This window comes from Phoca vitulina, unplaced genomic scaffold (genome assembly GCF_004348235.1).
Source record: "Phoca vitulina isolate PV1807 unplaced genomic scaffold, GSC_HSeal_1.0 scaffold83, whole genome shotgun sequence".
Taxonomy (NCBI): Eukaryota; Metazoa; Chordata; class Mammalia; order Carnivora; family Phocidae; genus Phoca; species Phoca vitulina.
In genome coordinates this window covers 2,002,342-2,026,811 of record NW_022589786.1, presented here as the reverse complement: position 1 = coordinate 2,026,811, position 24,470 = coordinate 2,002,342, and the positions used below count along the sequence as shown (strand labels likewise).

Below are 24,470 nucleotides of genomic sequence, written 5' to 3'. Positions count from 1 at the left end.
TTTTCAAAATTTCCTTTAGCTTCTGAGGAGCTCTAATTATGTGAAATTTCTCCCTTTGTTCACCCTGCCCAGGACCCACTGGCTCAGTCCATTCTACACTTGGGGGAATTGAGACCCAGATTGGTGAGCAAACTTGCTTGAGGATAAGAACAGTGGGTTACTAGCAGCATCGGGCTGAGAACCCAGGCGCAGTAACTCCTGGTCCAGTGCTTGCTGCTTCCATTATGTCAAGCTCCCACCCTCAATTTGGCTGTTAAGATAAATAATGTTTTACTTATTGCTGACACTTATCCAAAATAAAGGTATTGGAATATGCCCTTTGATGTAGAAATTTAACCCATGGAAGCATACTCTATGAAGAAACGTGGTCAATCCATGCACAGTTATGCATGAATATCCGCCCATGCAATCAAAACCAGAGGAAAAAAAAAATCAAAGTGCAGGAAAGCAAGCTGAGGTTATGACATAGCTCCAGGTTGGCAGATGTTGGCACTGTACCAAACTACGTCGATATTTCATTCCAATAGGTGGGGACTATTTACAGGTGAGCCCTATGCTCACACTTCTCATAATAGAGATGCAACTACACACCTTCTGTTAACCATTAACAACTGTTCCACAGCAATCTTTCAGGATATTCCGAGTAAAAGAACAAGGGGTAAAGATGGGGTGTACTTACCTTTTGGGTTTGCCCTTTAGGTATTTAAAATTTGTAAGCCAGAAAACCAAGCGTTGGAATCAGCATTGGTGGCATAAGTAAGATGACCTCTTCCTCCTCCTTTTTTAAGGAAAGATCAATCTCAACGTATCCAACAAGGAAAAGAAGCTCCAAAGAATCTGATAGAGTTGTATGTTGCTGTAACTTTACTTTTGTGACAAAGCGTTCTGAACAATTTTGGTTGCTTGAGCTTGTCCTAGTCGTGAGAGAATACTGAGACCTTCCTTTGGACTTCACATGGTAGAAAGTTCTGTTTGACTGTCTCCTCCACGCCTTTCCCAAGACTTGCCACGCTCTCTATCTGGTTACAAGAATCTAGGACTGTTTCCCTGAAGGAGACCAAACATAGGGGGTATCACTCCTTGTCCCTTAGATAAGGATACAGCATGACTGTGATTAAAATGCACATGCAGTCTAATTGAATTTCAGATTGGCAGAACTTTTAGAAGTGACATAGCTTATACCCAGGCATAGGAGATGCTTTCAGTTGATTGTGTCCTTAATTGCCTAGGTGGTTAAGGAGCCAGAAATGTAAGTATGCAAGAAAAAAACACTGGTTCCTTACACACCCCTCTCGATGTATGCAGTCTTCCTGACAAGAGGTGTCCCTGTAATCACGCTTCTGATTAGTTAGCTCTGGTGAGCACGGCAGAAAATAGTGGACTGTGATGGATTAATCAAATCAGGATAGATACGGATCACCAATTTATCTTTTGTTACTGTTCCTCTCTCTCTGACAAAATGCAGGCTGTCTCACTGGCTTGTTAAATGGCAATCATTTTAAATTTGCTCATTGGGTTTCTGATGAGCAAGACATAACAATGTGCATTGCTATGAATATATAAGATTTTCCCCATGTTGTAACATTTTCTAAACGCAGTTTCAATGATATGAACTTTAGCTAGCTTTTAACTGGTTTTCTTACTTCCAGTTTTTCTTCCTTCTAATCTGTATGTAAATACAATATTGATTTTTTTTTGGTCTATTACTTAGGATTCTTTTGGTTCCAAGTAATGGCTGAAACCCAGCTCAAACTGGCTTAAGAAGGAAAAAAAAGAATTTGTTGTCTCGTATGATTGGAAAGTTCAGGTGTAAAACTGTCTTAAGACACCGCTGGATCTGAAACCTCAAGTTCTCTATGTTCCAACTCTGCTTTCCCTGTGGTTAGCTTCATTCTCAGATGGGATCTTCCCACAAAGTGGCATTAATGGCCACCAATAGCTTCAACCTGAAAGTCTGGACAGTCTAGCAACACTAGGGAAAACAGAGACTCTTTCTAGCAAAAATCTCAGGGTTAGCTTTCACTAGTCTAGCCGGTAAGCTAATGCACTGGGGCCAGGGAGTGAACTGTTCTGATTGGCCAGTGCTGGTCTTGCGCTCATCCCTGGACCTAGGGATTGAGGCAAGGGAGGGGCGGTTCTCCAAAGGAAATTCAAAGTGCTGTCTTCAGAGAAAGAAGGATTCCTTCTCTTCCAGTAGAAGGAAGTGTGCTATGATGACAAGAACTCTACCAAATAAAGCTTGAGTTTTGGAATTCACAGACCTGGATTCTCTTCCCAGTTTGGTCAAGTGCCAGCTGTGTGACTTTGGCAAATCAGTTAACCTCTCTGGCTCATAGTATCTTCATCTCACAGTAAGGGACAAAGACTCCTCGGTTGGAAGAAGAGGAAAAAGACAGTGTTTGGCACTTGCTAACACTTAGTAAAAGGTAACTAAATAGATGAGATGGTTTTTTGCTGCTTTTAAAAATTACAGTATTGTACCCTGGGTGATCTATAGATTACCTCCCAGTTGGAAAATCACAAGCTCTCAAACCTCAGCTTCTTCATTTGCAAAACTGATTAGCTATTTATTTGACTCAACAAGTATCTATGAAGAGAATGTAATGTACCAGGTATTTTTCTAGGCACTAAGGATATAATAGCGATCAGATCTCCACCTATGCCCTCTTGAAACTATTCTAGTGAGGAAGATCAATTATTAATAAAGAAGCTATGGAGTATATATAACGCATGTGCCAGTAAGAGAAAATAGAGTGGATAAAGAGGATAGAAACTTATAGAAAATGAGGTCTGAAATTCTGCTCAGGTGATCAGGGAAGTGTTCAATGAGGAAGTGAAAGTTGAGCAGTAGATAGGAGACAACGAGTGAAAAGGCCCTGAGGTGAAAGCCTACTTTCATGGCCAAGGAAAGTAGCAAAACCAGTGAGTTCAAGGGCACTGAGGGGGTGGGGCATGGCTAAAGTTGAGATTGGTGAGGAGCTGGGTGGGGCCAGATCACTTCAGGTCTGCTTGGCCATGACAAGGAGTTTGGATTTTATTCTAAGTGTGACTAGAAGCCACTAGAATTTTATGCAGGCAAGACATGATTTGACTTACATGTTGAAAATCCCATGCTGGCTCCTGTGGGGGCAAAGATAGTGGGGCAAGCAGGAGAGCAGTTAGGGAGGGCGTGGAAGGATCTGAAGAAAAGAGATGGTGCTGTGGACCAGGGTGCTGGTTCTGGAGGGAATGAGAAAAACTCAGGTTAAGGAATCATTTTCAAAATAGAGAGGATGAATTTGCTGACAGTTTGGTTGTAGGGTGTGAGAAAAAGAGGTTGTTTGAGTAACTGGGTAAATGGTGGCACCATTTGCCAAAATGGAAAGCACTAGGGGAGGATTAGGTTTTTGTGTTGGGAGTGGGAAATGTAGAGTTCAATTTGAAATGCTTTTTATTTTGTTTTTAAATATTTTTAAAGTAATCTCTGCACCCAATGCGGGGCTCGAATTTAACAGCCCCTAGATCAAGAGTCCCATGCTCCACTGACTGAGCCAACCAGACATCCCTGAAACGCTTTTTATTTTAAGCCATGGGAATGGATGTGATCATTTCTTTTTTTTTTTTTTTAAAGATTTTATTTATTTTTTGACAGAGAGAGACACAGTGAGAGAGGGAACACAAGCAAGGGGAGTGGGAGAGGGAGAAGCAGGCTTCCCGCGGAGCAAGGAACCCGATGTGGGGCTCAATCCCAGGACCCTGGGATCATGACCTGAGCCGAAGGCAGACGCTTAACGACTGAGCCACCCAGGTGCCCCTGGATGTGATCATTTCAAGAAAGATTTTACGTAGAGGAAAAAGGAGGATGCGGCCTGTCACTTCAATAGTTAAGGCTTTGTACTTAAGTATTTCAAATAAAAGATTATTGTGGATTCAAAGATGTAAAAGAGATCGTAGTGGACAGAGCTACTTTGAGGTCAGAGTAGGGGATTCTGAGTCCTGGAGGCTGAGCATTCCCCACACTTGCCCCAGACTCAGAAATGCCCACAGGAGTCCTTGTTAATCTTCAAGGCTCTAAAGAACAAACACTGGAAAACACAGAGAAATCTACATCCTTTCCAGCTCTGGTGGTCTGCCATTCCCTTCCTGGAGGCCAGGCGAATGTGTTTGGTCCACCCTGACCAAGGCATCCAAGAGCCCCGGCTGAGGCTCATGGTTCTGTTGTGTAGATAAACAGATTTATAGTTTCTTCTTGGTAAGATTCGATTAGAAAATCAGCAGATGGAATTACAGAATGTCAGAGCTGGAAGTGAACCCAGAGATCATCTCCTTCAATCCCTCTGTTTACTGAGAAGTGGATGATGAAGCTCAGAAGGGAAAAGGGACTAGTTTAGGGTCACCCCCAAAGAAGCAGACCAGGATCTGCCCCTACGTTCTCTGACTCCCCATGGTGTGGAACAAATGTGATGCAAAACGTAGGAATTCTTCTGAAAAATGAAGCTGCAGTCAGTTAAAAGGGCCAACTTGGTGGAGGTCAGTAAGTATCTGCCCAGAAAAGTGTGTCAAGTCTTCTGAGAGTCCATGGCAGAGGAACTTTTGGTTAACTTCCCTTCAATTCGGAGTTCTTAGCCTGGAGTTCATGAATGGGCTTCAGGAATCATGCGCCCCCCTGGAAGTATGTATGTATGCACGTGTCCATCGATTTTTCTGGGCAGGGAGTTCTCAAGAGTGTACTAGATTTTCAAATAGATATATGATTACCTAGACTCAAAAAGAGTTTAAAAAAGAAAAACCAACCCTGAAGATCTTCAGAGGAAACAAGATGGCTGACCATTTTATGAAATATATCATTTTAATCATAATAGTGTAGCAACTTATTTTCACTAGCTAGTGTCCTAATGGAGATCATGTAAATAAGCTGTGTTTCTGGGAGGAGCAACAAGTAAGAAGTAAACTGATTAACATGGAGTACAAAGAAGTACGTATGTGTTTTAATCTCCAGGGAATTAAGAAAACGATAAAGAAACTGCAATACTCAGCTCTGTCATACTTCAGTATGCCAATAGCTTTTTGCTGTAGTATGGTTTATTTAAAAAAAATACTATCTGATACTCTACAAGTCTTTTTTTTTTTTTTAAGATTTTATTTATTTGAGAGAGAGAGAGCACGAGCCGGGGCGGGGGGGTGGTGGGGGGCAGAAGGAGAGGGAGAAGCAGATTCCCCACTGAGTAGGGAGCCTGACACAGGGCTTGATCCCAGGACCCTAAGATCATGACCTGAGCCGAAGGTAGACGCTTAACCGACTGAGCCACCCAGGTGCCCCAAAACAAAAGTCTTAATAAATAGGAAGCCATGACTATCTGGCATTTTTTTCCTTTAGCAAGGACTTGTATTTTCCTAAATTAACTCATTGTCTAACTTTTTCTTTTTTTATTTCCTCATATAGGACCCTGTGGGCACTGAAATCCAACTCACCCATGCCTATTTCCTGTAATGGATGAACTTGATGCTAATGTGAGGTATATTATATTTCTGTATATACTGTAATTATGCTGCTGTAAATTACGGCCATTTGAACTATGAAGCCTCTGAAAAATCTATTGTGGTAGAGTTACAAATCCAAGAGATGTGGATTTTCTTCAGTGTTTCATATATAATCATGAGTGTGATGTTGTTTGATTATTAGAGGGTTTTTTTTTCATTTATGCTTAAATGATAAATATGATATGGCTGGAAATATTTCCAGGTGCTTTTCCAAAAGTCTGCATTATGAGAGGTGGTGTAACATGAAAATAGATATTCATCTCTATAATAGGAAGAAATAATTTGTATTTAAATGGGGGTAAAAATAGCTTAAGAATGTCTCTCTGTACATCTAAACTTTAGATATGTGTTCAGATAGCTTTTTATAACAGGTTCTAGTCTGCCCACTTCTTTTTTCAACCGGGTCATTAGATTATGTGACATGACAGCTGCATGGTATAGTTACGTAAAGCTAAAAGGTTTGGTTTTGTTTTCCTGTCATTTCCTGCAACCCTTGGAGATCAGATAATAGGACGGCTCCGATTTTCTCTGAAGGTTTGCTGCATTTTATTTCGCGCAATCAAATAGTGTGAAGAAAATTGTATTCAATAAGGCTTGAATGTTATGAATTGGCATTTGGGGCTGAGCATTAGTCGTCCATATCAATAGCTGGAAGACATTCTGAAAAAAAATACATTCCTGGGGCAATCATGGGAGCGGTGCTTCTTTCACTTGAGACCTAGAGGAAAGCACAGTTCAGGGGCACAGTGCTTCTGTGTTTGATGTAGTACAACGCCGTGATAAAAGGGAGCTGTCAAATATCTTGACAGAAAGTCTAGTGTAATGTGACTCGAGCTGCAGAGATGTACTATCACCCCAAACCCAGGAATTCCTTAAGGGCAGAACATGTCTCATGCCTAATTCCTGGCACAGGGTGGATATTTAATAAAGAATTGCTGATCACCCAGTCATTATTGACATATTACATATATTTTCAATAGGATTGTGTTCTAGTATACCTAGATATGCACAGAGGCTCTGTATATTTAGCAATAAAACATTTTACACTTGCAATAGAAGCATCCTGGACTTCGTTACTTACCCGACACTCAGACTTGGTGCAAAGTCCTAGAACTTTAACACCGATTTTTAGACCGGTAACTAAATTTTCCTCCAAAAGTTTGTGACATTCTTTGTACAGGGAAAGCAGAGTGGAATCTGGAGAATCTCAATTTTATTTTTGTTAATTTCTGTTAAAAGGCCAAAGTGGACAATAGCGATGATGACAAGTTATGCCATCCTTTTAAGTTTCAAACACTGTATCAAACTGTATCAGTTGGTAAAATGAACTTCTTTTTGGATAATTCAGATTTTATGATCCCTAACATTTCCAGCTTTTCAACATTTATTTATAGCAGCATTGAATTCCAGCAGCGGCATATTTTTCAATTAAATGAACATTAGCCATTCTCCTGGGTGCTATGGAACAGTCCTGCAGGATCCAAGATGGTATTGTTCCCCAGAATCTCTCCGGACCATCCTCCCTGTCAGATTTCTAACCTGATCCCATCAACATACGCTCATCCTCGCTCACTCCCTCTCTCTACTCACACTATTAGTAACATGCAAATGCCCAGACTTTCCACTCATATCCTCCTCAGTCCAGCCTCTAAAGGTGGTATTTTAGGCTCACATTTACCAAATTGTGATGCATGGATCACTCGTAATACATAATGATTTTAGGTGGTATATGAATATCTTTTTTATTTTTACATAAATATTTATTTTAAAATAACCGTATCATGGCAAATAATACTATTTTGGCACTTACAGTAGTGAAATACAGTTTTCTTTTAAACTACATTCATTTAAAATGTAAAAATAAGTTTGTTTAAAAAAATGAAAGTAAGTTTGTATAAAGAAAAATATTATGTAATTTTAAAAAACAGTCATTCGTAAAAGAATGTGAGGAAAATTTATAAGGGTACTATGCCAATGACTAGGGTCTAGAAACCGATGTTCTAGTATAATTAGATAGAATAAATTTTATTATTTTAAGAGCAGGAACTAGAAATTCTTTTTTTTTTTTTTTTTGGTAAGGAAATACCTTCAGTTAGTGAAGTGCCCACATAAAATGAGAGCCAAAGGGTCTAGGGCCCTGGTACAGGAGAGGAATTCTTCTTCTTGCTCTGAAGACAGGAAAATGAGTGAACAGAGGAGGGAGAAGGTTGGAGAAGAGAAAAGATTCAGAGAAGAGATGATGGGGCATTGCCAACTTGGAAAAGCGTGAACCAGCCAGTGGCAGGGTGCCTGAAAGGGACTCCAAGAGAAGTTAGGTTGCAGATCTTTGTTTGTTTGTTTGTTTTAAGTATGTATGGTGTGTGTGTGTGTGTGTGCTGACCTCTCTCGGGCTCCAGTTCTTTAGAAAAGTTTTCTAGCTTGACTAGAAATTGAGAGTCGATGTTGACTGCCTGTGAGCTATGAACTTAAGGTGTATTATCCCATTTAATTTTTAAGCAATCCTCTGAGGCACTTGCCATCATTATGCCCGCTTTACAGAGTGTGGGAACGAAGGCGCAAAGAGGTGAAGTAACCTGCTCAAGGCTACGTAACCGCACAGCCTCCACTAGGCTACACATATTTTATGTGACTGTGTGTGTGCGCATGAGTGCGTATTAGTGACAGCGCTGACATTCCTGTCCGGGTAAGTGTGTTTGGAAGGGAGAATGCACATATGAGAAGGAACACTCAAAAGGCACAGGATGGCAGAAGAGTATGCATGCCCGGGAAAACTTCAGAAATCAAAGTGAAAGTTTTAAAAGCCCTATGGGCTGTAGAATTAAGAGACTCTGGCCAATTTTCCCCAGATATCAAGGGACAAGAGAGGTCCTACTTGACATTTAGGGCTAAATAAAATGTCTAACATTTAAGTATTTTCTCAGGCCATTCTGGCCACTTCATTTTTCGTTTCTTTGGTTTCATTCAATTGAGTTTGCTAATTAAGCTTGATCCTTGCCATTGAGTATCTATCAGTGTTCTTGGCTGCAAGCATCAGAAACTAACTTGCTAATGTGTTCAGAGGTAATCTTGGGGAAGCCGCAATGTACAGGGTCAAATAATTAAGGTAAAAATGCTGTGGAGGACCAGGCTTGCAAGTAAACAAGAACTTTGGGAGTTATTAGAGCTGGGAAGTGGAATAATGACCAACCACAGGAAGAAGTAGTCAGTTCATTTCTGCATCATGGATAACATTTAACCATTTCCTTCTTCTTTTTTTTTGTTTAATTTTCAAAAATTTTAAAATTTTTATTTTTTTTAATTTAAATTCAATTAGGCAAGGTATAGTACATCATTAGTTTTTGATATAGTGTTCAATGATTCTTTAATTGAGTATATCACCCAGTGCTCATCATATCACGTGCCCTCTTTAAGGCCCATCACCCAGTTACCCCATCCCCCCCACCCCATCCCCCCCACCTCCCTTTCTGCAGCCCTCGCTTTTCCCAGAGTCAAGAGTCTCAAATGGTTTGTCTCCCTCTCTGATTTCTTCCCATTCAGTTCCCCCCCAAACCCTATTGTCCTCTGCACTATTCCTTATGTTCCACATATGAGTGAAACCATATGATAATTGTGTTTCTCTGATTGGCTTATTTTATTAGCATAATCCCTTCCAGTTCCATCCATGTCCTCTTCCATATACTACTCAAGAGGCAGAGTCCCGGGAAGTGACATCTGATTGGCCGAGCTAAGTCATGGGATCACTTCCTGTCCAGCTTTTATACTAGGAGGCAGGTACCACTCAGGAAAATGACATGCAATGGAGAAGAGTTAAGTTCTCCAAAGAAACTGGTGCTTCTTAGGAAGAGGGAATGGAGACTGGGTAGTCAAAATATGACCAACGTCTAATCCTATTTATTTTGTACCAGTTGGATTTATTTACAGTATTTAAATAATATTGCTCTGTGTATAAATAGAAATAAGTGAGCGTTCTTTCATTTGTTTTATGTACCTTGATTAAGCACCTAAACCGTGCAAGTGTCTTTCCCTTAGGGGTGTCTATTGCAGAGAGCAGTCGATGTAGGATGGATTGACTCACGATGAAAAGCCTGCAGTGAATCAGGCCTTGGATGGAGGCAAGTGCCTGACAGTCCTCTCCTTTGGTAAATAGTGTCTCACAAACTTACCAGTCATCAGGCAGCTCTTTCCAGACAATCTGACACCCACCTGATGGTGTTTTGTTTTGTTTTGTTTTGTTTGCTCTGTTTGCTTCTTGTTGGGGCCCTGGAGGAGACAGCTTGTATTCTTCTTGAAGGGTTGAAGAACAGAGAATGGAAACAGTGGCTTTGGTGATTTTGCAGCAGATACTCTTCGTAGAACACCATCGGCCTGCCCTTGGTAGTGAACCTGGTGGGGCCTTACCCCAGGGCTATCCCTAAGCTCATGATAACTACCTAATGACGCCCTGAAACACTTACTGACTTCAGAGATAGCCCATGCTTTGTGCTTTGTTTTGTTTTAACTACCAATTCTTTTTTTTTCCTTTTCTTAAAATTATGTTCAGTTACCCACTGTATACATCGTTAGTTTTTGATGTAGTGTTCAATGAGTCATTAGTTGCATATAACACCCAGTGCTCATCACAACACGTGCCCTCCTTAATGCCCATCATCCCCTCCCCTCTGAAACCCTCAGTTTTTTTCCCGGAGTCCGTAGTCTCTCGTGGTTCATCTCCCTGACTACCCGATTCTTCGCACTGACATGTGGTTTTCCTCAGCTCGGGTATGATCCCTAAAGGCAATCCAGGTCCCCCCCCTTCCTTCCCACTGTTTATTACAGTTAAAAAGTTTCTGCTTTCTAAGAATTTTTTTCTATCAGTTTCTAGTTTCAGAGAGTACGAGGTTCAGACAGGAGATAAGTGGAGTAAAGTCCAAATATATACGAAGTTGCTCTTTGACGGTTTCTCAAGATAAAGACCCCAGACTTTCAGTGGCGAAAAAAATTATTTTATATCTTAATTCTTTTTAGCTCTGGCCTCCTCCTACCCTTGACTGACCTCCTTGCCCCATGGGCTGTCTACACTTGCCTGCAGTTTAAGGATTCTGTCCTCTACAGAATAACTGTGGTGCTTTCTCATTCATGTTTCTCATTACGAACCAAAAAGGCATCTTAGAAGAATGATGAATCCTATAAATGGTAGCATTTTCCTCCTTTTGCTAGGGTTTCTAGGAAACTCGGAGCCAAGTTTATAATTACCGCTGGCAAGTACAGAAATGCTCCAGGCACTTACTATGGCTCTAACATGCCTTTATTTTTGCTTTTCCAGCTCTTTTTGTCACTTCATCTTGTTCCTTTGCTTCCTGAACAATATCTTATATTGTTTATTTTTGTTAGCCACTTTAGGGAAGGAAGGAAAGAAGGAAGATAGAAAGGGAGAAAGGAATCTGAAAAGAAACCAGTTTTCTAGGTGGGAGGGAGAATCTTTCTTTCCTACTTTTGGTAGGGCTTGACACCTCGTGCTGGGGAGCCACTAGACATTTTTGAACAGAAGACCCAAATGGCAGGCTTTTGTATGAAATCCAGAAAAATCTGAATAAATACCAAAAGCTGAATATTTTAAAATGTAAAATACATACTCTTCATATAAATGCAGTCACCTGCTGTACACATGTGACATTAATTAAAAACCATAACGAAGGTGAGTAGGTGGCTTTGAATTAATTGCCTAGTAGCTTTAATTCATGGCATTAGGTTGCAGTTCATTTCAAGTGAAGAAATGAAATTAATTGGAAATCAACGTGACTGCAAGAATTCATTGAAGTGATGCGATTTTAGCTAAGAGAAAGAGCAATTTTTAAAATAAGGGAGTTGATTTTTGGTTTGATTATGAATACTGGTGACAATACATATGTTTCACTGACGTCTTTGGACGGAGTGGGAATTTCTAACGCTAAATATTCTAAAGCTTTGAAATACCTCATAGCGTTTGAAATCCGCATGTACAAGTTGTCTGCCGGAAAGACTTACCAGTATGTAATTGATTTGGAACCAGAGTTAATTCATGTTTGTATCCTGGCAATTGGAGCTGTGAATATGTGAAACTTTAAGGCAGTGAAATGTTTTGCAGGAAATCTCTCTTCAGATTTTGAAATTGTGGCATGCATTAGCATATAAGGAGAAAGTGAGTGGGTAACCATTTGAAAGGGGTTATTTTTATGTTGCTTTAGAAATGTAAATGGGAATAATACTCAACTTTATTGCTTGACTGATAAAATGGTGATAATTCAGTTAGTCTTTTGATTAGATCAGGAGCACAGCAAATATTAACTGGAACTCACCCTGTGGTGGAAATCCCTGTGCCTCGTGGGGTCACAGGGGACATCAAGCTAGAGACCGTGGCAAGGATGGAGAGAGGATGACACATTTACATTTCTAAAGCACTGGGCTCTTGCAGTGTAAGAGTTTGCTCTTGTGGAGCTAAGCTACCAATCTTCTACTGTGCATATCACACTCCACAGCTTCCAAAGTACAGGCACCGGGATGATTTCAGCAAAGAACACCGCAGGATGCCAGGAGAGTGGCGTTTCGGGAAACGGAATGATGTGGGTTCAAGTCTTGGCTTCCCCACTTACTAGCTGTATGACCTTGAACTGATTATTTAATCTCTCTGAGCCTTTTGTTTGGACATCTGAAAATGGAGTTTTTACGAGGATCGGAAGTAGAGTAGGTGAAGCTCTTAATACAGTATCTCACACATGGTCCATATTGAGCAATTGCTATACATATCTTCAGTCCTCATAATAATCATGAGATGTGGGCTTTTATTACTCCGAGGACTGCTAATCAATTACTGCAGTCTAGATGTTTCTTGATTGCTTAAATTCAGTATCCATTTAATTGGCCGACCTTTAGATTTTTTGATGATTTGTCCCTGATTGGGCCCATTCTCTGGCGAGGAAACTGTGCTTTCTAAAGGTGATGGGAGACCCTCAATGTTGAGGCTGATCGGTGGCCTAATTGGGATGAGACCACTGCTCTTTTATAGTCTGTCCAGCACTGTTGTCTCTTGACTCTGCAGGTCCCACGAACTTAGGCACATTCCTGTTCAGGAATTGGAGGATCTAGGATTTAGTCTTGTATCTCTTTGACTCTTAGTCTTGTGCTCTATGCAGTGTAGTCAGCTTTCCTTTATATGCAATTAACCCTTTGACTGATTATCTCTGTTTAGAGGAAAACACCTCTGACTTGTTTCTTTCTGCTTTTGTATCTGTCAATGTCCAGTCCAGAAAATGAAAACTATTGTATCTACTTCAAGCAAAGGGAGGTTTAATGCAGGGAATTGGTCACAAAGCTCCCTGGAAGGGTAGGAGGCAGGGGCTGTTCGCTCTATGAGCTGCACTCCTGCCACGGATCTTCAGGAAGCGCTATAACATCATACACGTTGCTTAAGGAACCACTGGCTATGCTCTCACTGCTGGAGGCACCTCCAGATCCTGGATAGAAATGGTTCTTTTTCCCTCATGTGATCCACTTTCCCATTCTGAGCCTTCCATTTGAAAAGCGGAGAGGGAGTATGAAAAATGTCGTTTTCAGGCTTCTACCTTCTACCTTGAGATGAGTGCCTGAAAGTGGCCAATAACAGTTATAGCTTCTTCCCTATAACGTTGGTTCCTTCTGGAACTTAGAGCTCGGGGACCTGATGCATTGGGCTTCACATCCTGTGACCTCACATGTGATGGCATGAACATAAGCATCTGGAGTTTGGTGTTTCTGAGTCTCCATCAGCTTGACTGCAGGAAGCTGTCTTTTGCTCAGTTCACGTTGTCCAGGTGTTTTGGGGTATTTGGTAATTACTGAAAGTGAGCTTGAACTTGTTGTGCTTCCCAAGCTGAGCTTTGGCAGCCTCCAGCTGTAGTGTTCCACGGAGGCGCTAATCTGAATCATATCCTGCCGGGTGCCTAGCCCCCGGGACTCAAAGCCTGCACCTTGACTCTGTTTTACCAGAGGAGCCTCTTGATACTGAAAGTCAACATTATTAGACATGTAAAGTGAGAGGAATGTGCATTCTGTGTATTACTTGATCAAAGTGGGTCCCGTAGTAGACTTGCTCGAGGCAGAAGTGTTTCAGAAACCAGCATTGCAGCTTCTCCGCTTCTCAGGACGAATCTTCCAGGGCCGCACAGAAGGGCTGAGTACTGATGAATGTCCATATCAACTGTTCCACGTTCTCAAAACTGTCACTCACCTGAATCATTCTTTCTTGCCCAGTCAACCCTGTCATATCTGGTTCCTTCTCTTAGGACACCTTGGCCTCCCTCACTGCAGCTTGGTTCTTTTGGGGTCCTCCCAGGCATCACTCATCTTTATTTAAATCACAAATTTCAAGAAGATTTTTCTAGATAGTTTCTCAGAACCTTTGTAAATCAGTGGATGATAGCTAGGCAGGGATTGAGGTATTGCCTATTTTTTTTTAAAGATTGATTTATTTATTTGAGAGAGAGTGCATGAGCATGCACAAGTGAGGGGAGGGGCAGAGGGAGAGAATCCCAAGCAGACTCCGAGCTGAGCACAGAGCCCCATGCAGGGCTCTATCCCATGACCCATGATATCATGACCTGAGCTGAAACCACGAGTTGGACGCTTAACCGACTGAGCCACCCAGGCTCCCCAAGGTGTTGCCTAATTTTACAAAACAATTTATAAGATCTATTTGATTTATAGCTTCTGTCCAATCAGAATATCCTCAGAGCTTAATAAGATTGGAGCACGGTCTGTAGTGAAAGGTCACCTGGATCCCATCTTTGCAAGGTGGAACCTTTTTGTCCCTTCTAATGAGAATTAGCTGTTAGGAGATTCAAGAACCATATGACTGACCCTGAGAATTATTTGCAGTTCCTTTCAAAAGCTCCTTTCCATTATCTGGAGCCTTGCCTGGGGCTTGAAGCTCTAGAAGTCTCACAAAGCACAGTACACAAAAGAAATACAAAGGGTTTCAGAGAGGTTAAGTGATTTTTTTCTAAGCCCACACAGCTCAAAAGTGATCAAACTGAAACTAAAACCCAAGTCTTTACAAAATCACTGCTTTTTTTCCAAATTATTTTCTAACTATCCAAAGACAGCAAACTCTTTTCTAAAGGGTATATAATTTAGATTAAAATGTTACTTCACTAAACATGTCTAAATCTGAAAAATGGGTTTAGACAATACTGGGAAATTAGTAAAATTAGTTGTTATTTGCTGCCTTGATCCTTTGACAAGAACAGTTTGCTATGGTTCGGATGCTTATACATGACCTATATGATCTCATTTAATCCTGAGACCTCTGTGAGTTCCTTACTGTTATGGACTAAATGTTTGTGTCCCCCCGAAATTCATATGATGAGATCCTAACCCCCAATGTGATGGTGTTAGGAGGTGGTGCCTTTGGGAGGTAATTAGGTCATGAGGGTAAAGACCTCGTGAATGGGATTAGTGCCCTTATAAAAGAGTCCCCAGAGAGCTCTCTACTCTCCACTCTGAGAGGATACAATGAGAAAATGGATGGCTGTACACTAGGAAGTGGGGTCTCATCAGACATCCCATCTGCTGACACCTTGATCTTGAACTTCCCAAACTCCAGAACCATGAGAGAGAAATGTTGGCTGTTTAAGCCACCCAGTCTATGGTAATTTGTCACAGCAGCCCAAACCGAGACACTTACCTGTAGCGTCCCTGTTATTACATGTGAAGTCACTGAGGCAGAGACGGATCGTTATTTTATCCAAAGTCACATTTCTAGGAAGAGGTAAAGCCAGCATTTTCACCCAAGTTTGCCCGATATCAGAGATCTTCACAGTTTGCTCATGCAAACTGTGTTGTAGTGGGTCTGTTATTAGACATTTTTAGACTTGGGGTTCTCAAGGTGAAGACAGGCAGATATGTTTGTTTGGCTTGTCCAGGGTTTTAAAGTTGTTTACCTTACTCTTTTTTTTTTTTTTTTTAAGATTTTGTTTATTTATTTGACAGAGAGAGATACACAGCGAGAGAGGGAACACAAGCAGGGGGAGTGGGAGAGGGAGAAGCAGGCTTCCCGCTGAGCAGGGAGCCCGATGCGGGGCTCGATCCCAGGACCTGAGCCGAAGGCAGACGCTTAACAACTGAGCCACCCAGGCGCCACGTCTTGTCCAGGTTTTTAATAATTGACTCGCATGCCTTTCCAGAGGCTGGGTACTCCCCAACTTACTAAAGTAACATTGATTCCTATTGTCTGAAAAGAGGCCGTTTTGAACTGTTCCGTGACCTTCCTGAGCCACAAGTCCAGTTGGTTAGGGACTTGCATCTGCCTGCCAGGCCCTTGAAGTCATTTTATTTTAACATTCTAATTTCGAAAACCATGGTAAGAACTATCTCCAATTTTAGAGACGGTATTATGACATTTAGGACCTGTTATTTTCTCTCTGGAAATTTGTTTTATTACCATTTAGCAAATAGGGTTGTGTTGAATTTAAGAACTTTTTTCAATTAAGGAATTGGAACAGGTTTCTAAATAAATACCTGTTCCATGATTAACATTTTATCAGTCAGGTAATGATGTTCAGGCAATGTTCTTATTTGCATTTCTAAAGAACTGTAAGAATAATCTTCCCCCCCCCCCACTTCTCCTCTGCCCACTCACTTGCTCCTTAACTTTTATAATGGCTTTATTAATTTCAGTGCTTGCAAAAGGTTTTATACAAAGTACTCATCTTGGAATGTTCAATACTATCATGCCTTTATGCGTATGAGATATAGACACAGATTTGAAATAAGGTCTCACTATCAACACTATAACTGACATTTTTAGCCTCACCTTATCTCAGATGTCACCATTGTTCATTATTTATAATTATTGCAGTCTAAACCCTCTAAAGTTGAATTCCAGAGAGACTATATATGTAGATATATAAAACTAGAAAGTCATTTTTTTTTAAATATGAAAAAAAGAGAGCTTCTCAGCATCTGAAAAGTAACTGGTAAGAGTAAGCAAAGAAAGCTAGCTGTGGGAGGTCCAGGAATGGGATCAACCTGCACAGAAGAAGGAAGGGTCATGGCAGATATTTAGGGAGGATGCTTCTGGCTGAGTGCAGCCTGAGTTACAGTGGATGACAGGAGTTAGGGTCTCAGGGAAGACTCAGGAAACTCTTACACTTCTCCAGGGGACGGGGAGAAGGGCCAGACCGAAGACTGAGGGAGTGGGCCTAGGGAAAGAGGATACGGATTCGAGAGGAAGTTAGGAAGCAGAACTCATGGTAAAAAACAATCACATCACATGAGAAGGAAGAGGAGGACATTTTGAAGATGACCATAAAGAAGGAGTAGGGTAGACAAGGAAATAAGCTTGGACTAGAGCTGGTTGAGGTGGAGAAAACTATGAGACATTCTGGTGATAACTGTCTAATAGAAAGTTGGCTAAATTTGCATGGAGCTCAGTGGGGAAATGTTTTGGGAAAGATTCTGATCCAAATTGCTGTAGAGTGAGTAGAACAGAAATTGAATCCCGCCCCCCCCCCAAGGCTCTAATGATCTAGATAAGGAAAAGATGAAGGTAGCTCTCCAGATATTAATATCAGTGAGACTGCCTATAACTGAAACTTCCTCCTTGAGACTTCAGGGATCATCTCATTCTCTAACTTGCAAGTATAAAGGAAGTTTTGAGTGTGAAAGTTAGAACTACTCCCCTTCTGATCTCCCACACTCCTAAAGCTTATGGGAGCGAGCCATCTGTTGTGCCTCTTTAGGTAATGTGAAGTACCGAATTATTTCCTTTGTACTATCATTTCCAGTTAGTGCAATCGTGAGAGTCGAGTTCAATCTTTTTTATAGTAAATAAATTCTTAATGACTCATGAGGGTTATGATGTAAGAAATGCACATGTATTTGGGAAAGAGTGTATTGATTTAGTGTGAATTTTAGATAAGCTATGATAATGAAAGGTTTCTATTAATTTAATACTTAAGCAGAGGATAAGATAAATTCCGCCCCCCCCCCCAAATGGGGATGGTTTGATTGCTTGTCCTGGAATTGAACTGAATTTTATCATTGCACCACTGACGAAGTTTTGAAAAACAAATTGAGTCATGCCAGAGGATCCTGAGAATCAGGAAAATGGTGGCCAATTTCTATCTGTAACTTCAAACATATCATTATTTATGGTTGTGTTATTGATGAGCTAGCATCATCTGGTTCGACACCCCTAATTGGCGAGGAGAGGGACCAGCCAACCAGTCTCTGTGCTGAGAGATTTTATAGCCTTCTCAGATCAGTTCTCTGGGCAATCAGCCCGAGCTCAGGGTTATGACTTCCTACACTAGCGAAAGAGGAATTGGCTTTCTTGTAATCCAGGAAGCACATTTGTGGGAACAAAATCAGAAGAGAGAAAGGTCCCATCCACTTCAGAAAAAAAATTTTACTTTTAATAAAAACCTCACTTTGTTTGCAGGAACACTGATGCTGCTAATTAAGAGCAGGGAACTTGAAAGGTATTTAAAATATCTCATCGAGTCAAAAAAAACTTAAGCAGTTAGTCATATTTTTAAAAAAAATCTGTAATTCATATTTGATTAATTGTGACATGCTTCTATCCAATTATGTTGAACTGATGAGGTTTTACTCTGTGGAAAAAAATAACTAGTACACCAGCTTAATTTTAGCACTTTTATTTAGAATTATGTAACCTTGACTCGCACCCTCTCCTACCCTTCCTGTCACTGCTGTCATCAGACTTCACCATATCTTTTCTGAGTGATTGGCATCATCGCCAAAGTCCTTTCTTGACTGTGACTGTCCCGGCTTCAATTCGTTTAGCTGCCAGATGACTGGCCATCTTTCCGTGGCTTAAGCCTGATCATGCCCGTCCCCTGTCTTTTCTCTCAACTTCCTACTCACACTTTCCATCCGAACTCAGTTATCTCCTACAGACCCCCCAGCCTTCCCTTTCTACCCTCTACACTCCCAGGGCTCTGTGTACAAATTGCTGTTATCAATTGTTTGTAATTATCAGAGCTGTTTGTGATTATTTGTTTTATGGGTCTACCTCCTCTGCTGGACGCTATGTGCCCATTATTTAGCACACTGTCTGGCTTATCATAGTGTTGGAGAGATTTAACTAAAATTGAGAAAGCCTTTATATTTCAATTGTAACTCTTTAGGGAAGACCTCATCATTACTGAGGGCCTGTCTTAGACAGGTTTGTGCCCAGTAGATATTAACAGCCACCACCTCTACTTCCCGCCTCTCTCGTTCACACACACGGGATTTCACTTGTAACTATGGATTCTGAAGCTATGGGATTTGGAGAGGAGATGGGAGAATAGAAGGGCACGTTCTGCATGGAGCACTGGGTGTTATGCACAAACAATGAATCATGGAACACTACATCAAAAACTAATGATGTAATGTATGGTGATTAACATAACAATAAAAAATTAAAAAAAAAAAAAGAAGGAACACCAGTTCTGCATTTGAAGATGAAAAGCCTCTCCTGTGGGGCTGTTGCAGATTCTATGACTTGGGACCTTTAGCGACAGGGTCAATGCTCCCTTTATTTTATATTCTGGACCTGGGATGGACCCCTTCACTATATTGCCACCCCCACCACAATTCCTGCTATTTCTAGCTTAACAGATATTGAACACTAGTGTAGGTGTTGTACTAAACCATTTAGAAGTATTTTCTCATTCACTCCATATAATAATCCTACGCAAGCGTTGCTCATTTTATAGGTAGTAACATGGAGACATAGAAAGATTAACTTGTGCAAATTCACATGGCTCATACATGGTAGAGCCAAGGATCCAAGCTTAGGAGGTCTGCATCCTGAGCTCCAGCCCCTGCCTCTGCTACAGACACGGGTATATTACTGCAAGTCCCAAGATTACCTTCACTCATCTTCTGCCATTTCTACTCCTCTGCCAACTATTACTATTAACTCCATTATTTCTACCATCTTTACTTTCACAACTATGAGTTCCTGAGACTTTCCTCATTTATTCCAAGTACTATGCTGAGGGCTTTATAAACAGTGCCTGTGTCACTGGGGCGACACTACAGATAGCCCACTCTGAGAAAGAGAGCCCGGGTCATCCTAGAGAGGGGGCCCCGTGTGCTCTGTGATCGGGGCCCTTCAGAGATCAGGTCCCTTTCAGTGGACTTTCTCTCTCCCTTGACAGCCTCGTTCTCTGGGAATTCTCCCTTATCTCCAATCAGAAATCCATTAGCTGCATTACCTCCGTCCTCCTTTCCCATCCTCAGAGGTAACCGAGATCAGCTGGCGACCTCAAATGTTAGCACAGGAATGGTTCTTAAGAGGCCATAGGAGAGTAGAAGCCTCTCCCATGTACCAGCATTCCCACTGTGGTGTCCTAGAAAGTAGCCACCGGCTTCTGCTTGAAAATTCTAGTCTTTTTAAGTACGTCCAGGTAATTGGTTAAATTCAATCCAGATGATCAGGTGTTCAGTGGAGAAAAGTAATCACACGAGATTGTGTCAAATTAGGCACTATTTCAATAGTTAGGTCTGGCAAAAGGTTTTGTTTTATAGACTGTTAAGCTCTCCCTCTGCCCCTTTACTCTTCCTCTCATTTTCTGTGCTGTTGTTCAACATCCGAGTTTTTCTTTTGTCTGGTTGCTGTCCCCGCATCTCCTCCCGTGGAGTAGACGTTGTGTGCACCTGCCCCTGATTCCGCGCTGGGCCGTACCGCTCTCCTTCAGATGGCTTCCAATGGCCAGTTCTCTCCTCCTAACTAGAAGTCACTGGGCAGCAAGGAGCTCATTTCCCTCTCCATCCCTGAATGTTTCTCAAGCAGATGGCTCTGGTTTAAGAATGACCAGTGCCTTTTCTGCTCTGTCACCTTTTCCTCTTCCCCACTACCTTTTCCTCTCCTCCTCTTCCTCTCTTCCACTGTGTTACTGGCATGTCATCTTGCATCCCCTGGCCCGGCTTCCCTCAGTTTTCTTTCTCTCTTGCTTTTCCACTCGCCCAGAACTTCCACTATCATTCCCAACCCAAGAGCTTTCTTTACCTTGTCTTTTTTCCCCACATCTTTATCTTTCCTAACCGAACCCCTCACTTGGTTCATGGGGAGACATTTTTCTTTTATTTTAGAAATGGCATTGCTGGAGGGGAGGTGGGTGGGGCAATGAGGTAACGGGTGATGGGCATTAAGGAGGGCAGTTGGTGGAATGAGCACTGGGCGTCATATGCAACTGATGAATCACTAAATTCTACCTCTGAAACTAAGAATACACTACATGTTAACTAAATTGAATTTAAGTAAAAAGTTAAAAAAAAAAGAAATGGGGCTTTAGAAGTATATATTTGTGAATCAGCAAGTGTTCAGCAATTATCTACAATATGTGTGGCTGTGGTTCAGAAGGTATATGAGATAACAGTTCTGTCTAGTGATAAGACTTCATATTAATAATTTATTTACGTGATATTTCAGAGTGTACAATGTGCTTTGCTTTGCATTGTTATCTAAATCTCATGGCATCCAACGGATTAGGGCAAGTTTTATTAACCTAGCTTATAGATAAAGGAAATGAAAATTTGAAAGGTTATGAAAGGGATTTTTTTTTTGTGCTGAAAGTCACAATAGTGCTATATGATGGAGCCAAGATTAGAATTCAGATGTTTGGGTTTTTTTTTTTTTTAAAGAATCCAGATGTTTTGGTTCTTAGTGCAGGCTTTTCCCACTATACACGTGGCAGTAAGTCAACACAGGAGTACCCAAGTACATTAGCATGATAACAGTGATGTCATAAGATGCTAAAATGTAAGTAGAAATCTGTGAAGACAGATTTCTCCCTTGGGATAAGGTTGGTTTTGGGGAAACATAGCAGATACATCATAGAAAGATTAGTCCATAAGGGGATGTTATAACAAGCAGCTGGCCTCTGGCAAATCCAGCAAATGGTAATATTCAGACCACAGCAATGGGGAATCTGGAAGTGGAGCATTTTAAACCATATAGAGTACTGTTCTTAGGGAAGTGTCTCAAAATATACTAGGGACTCATCTACAGTTTCTGAAGTAGAAGGAATGGCCAGGTTAGATCCCTGATGCCAAAGTAACTGAGGCTTGGGGCAATCATTACAAGAGGCAGTCAGAAACACAGGGATGCATTTGGATACCAGTCAAAGCTGGAATGCAAATGGGCAGCTGGGTCTTGGGATCCATACAGAAGCCCAGAGTTCAGACTGGGATATAATCCAAATGAGCAGCAAGGATGACCTTACATTGAATATTGTCAGTAACTCAGCATGAAATAGTAAAGTGACCTTTGGATTCCCTTGATTCTGGGTGGACCAGATCTCCAAGGTGAATCCTAATAATGATAACATGACTTACAGCCTATTTGTTGAAAAGGACAAAATAAAAGGAAAATTCAGGGTGTGCTTACATCAATTGCGAAGATGTCACAAGAAGCTGCCACTTGAAGTATAGGAAAAATATAGATTATCCATGTAGTGGGCTAAATATTTGAAGAGTGATATTAGTCAGGATTCTCTCAGTTTCAAGAAAATTCAAAGTAGTGTAAACAAAAACAAGAATTTGTTAACTCACTAAACTGAAAAGTTCAGGGGTGCAACTTGCTAGACGAGCGCCTCAAACAATATCCTTGGAATTGGTCTTTCTATTCTGCCATCCTCTTAAGTGGGGCCTTTTCATGTAGCATTGCCTTGAAGTTCCAGGCTTACATCTATCCGCTTCAAATGCAGATAAAATAAGGGTCATCCTTCCCATTAGTTGCAACAAAGTCCCAGAATTAAAGACCATTGGACCAGTTTGCGTCCATGGAACCATCCCTGAATCATTGTGGTTTACATTACATTTCTATTGGAATTTCCAGGGAAGTTAAGTTATTCTGACATACAAATATGGTTGTGTACATATATGGTAAGTGGGTATACATGTAAGGAGGCGGTGGTGACTGTTCTTCTAAGTAAGTGTATATTCCCCAGTGGGTGTGAATTGTGTGGATACAGCAGCTGTTGGGTGTCAACGTGGTTTTCTTTCACTTAGTCTGAAACTAGACTCTGCTTGAGATGGGAAAGACAGTGAGGACTAAGTCAGGTCTTCCTGAATATCAGAAGATCACAGAAGGCTGTAGAGAGGGGAAGGGACTTCCCACAATAGCTCTGTCCTGTAGGAATATAATGTTAAGAACAAATGTGAGCCACATATGTGATTTTAAGTTTACTAGTAACTATGTTAAAAATAAGTAAAAGAGACAAATGAAATTAATTGTAATAATTTATTTAATTCAACCTACTAAAATATCTGCATATAATCAATATAAAATTATTAGTGAGATAGTTTATATATATATATATATATATATATATATATATATATATTTGGTATTTAGTCTTCAAAATCTGGTATATATTTTCCACTTACAGCACATCTGAATTTGGACCAGACACATTTCAAATGTTCAAGACCTATACACGTCTAATGGCTACTATAATGGGCAGGGAAGTTCTAGAACACATGTTCCAAGGTCAGCAAACTATTCAAATGGGCCACCACTCCCCATTCTTAACCCCACCCATCACCCCAACTTCAAACGTTGCTGCTCTATCGCTCTTTCTTCCCATGTCCTGGTTCTCCATCTTCTTAACAGTTCTTGAGGCATCCAGCACCAACTGATCAGTTGCTTGGCAAGTGACTTAAAACCATTTGCCAATGCAGATAGTTCAGCATCTGACTTTTCCTCCATATTCTTCCACCTTCTTATCTGAGGCCCCTGAGTTCTCACTGGGCCCCAGTGCAGACGTTCTGTCCTTGATTTAAGTTGCCCTGAGTAAACCTCGAGCCCTCAGGAACAAAGTCTCTCCCTCTCTTTCCCCGCAATACTCTAATAAGTTTCATTTCCTACACTCAGTTTGTCTATTGCCAGTTCTTGTACCTGGCTATTTATAATGGATATTTTTAGCATGAAATTCCTCAAAGCTTAATTTTTTTTTATCCTTTTTAATATGACCCATTGCCTCATTTCTGAATGAACAGGCTACATTTTCCAAGCTTCTTCTTTGGATCTGATATGTCTCATGCTTTTCTGTTTTCTTTTGTGACTGTCAAGTTACAGCTCATTTCCTGCTTTGGCCTTTTTTTGATCTTCCTCCTACAACTTCCACGATCTTGGTTGGACCAGGAAACTACACAAACTGTGGGGACTCCCCCCTCTACAGATTTTCTGCAGTATTTTTTTTTTTTTGCAGTATTTCTAATCTTGCATTGCATTCATGGCCAGGCTGTGTGGGCTCCTGCGGACTTCATTACTACTTTTCTTGGGCTTCCCTGCAGATCCTTATTGATAGGCCCACTTTGTCTGTCCATAAAATTTGGTCTGCAGCAAGAATCTGAACAAACCCAATTTTGTTTTGAATCGAGGTCAGAACCTTAGGTTTCTATTCCATTATTAACTTAAATGACTGTTTAGTTTTTAAAAAGAATTTGCTTTCTTGGTCAGGAGAAACATTTTTATCTACCTTAGTGAAATATCTTTATCTTCTTTGAACTGGCTGTGTTTGTAAGTACATTTGTTTTGCAGCCATGCATTGTAGTTTATTAGAACTTAATAGGTTGTTAAAACTGGAAGGGACATTAGATGTTCTGGTCCAATCTCAGTGTTTGACAGGTCAGGATAATGACTCCCAGTGGTCCCAAGGCCACCTACTATGAGTCATAGGCAAAGCTAGACTGAGTTTCCGGTTTCCTGACTCCAAGGTCAGAACTCCTTATCCCTATGGCTTTATTTTCCATCCATCTCCTTCCCTTCCTCCTTCCCTTGCTCTCTTCCTTCCTTGCTTCCTTCTTTTTCCTTTCAATTCCTACCAGGAAAGCTGGCGTAACTGCACTTAAGTATCATCTTCATAGGGTATATTTCCGATACCCCCTATGAAATCAACCAAATATGAAAGCAGTTGGAATCACTAGTATGTGTTCCACTC

At 41.0% G+C, this 24,470-nt stretch overlaps 1 protein-coding gene across 1 annotated transcript in view; it reads left to right on the top strand.

The window, feature by feature from the left end:
- HTR4 (5-hydroxytryptamine receptor 4) overlaps positions 1–24,470 on the top strand; it is a 165,848-nt gene that overhangs the window by 11,463 nt on the left and 129,915 nt on the right. The window contains exon 2 of the mRNA XM_032395324.1: positions 5,423–5,495. Within this exon, the coding sequence (XP_032251215.1) occupies positions 5,470–5,495 (26 nt within the window). The 5' untranslated portion in view covers positions 5,423–5,469. The remainder of the gene's footprint in view (positions 1–5,422; positions 5,496–24,470) is intronic.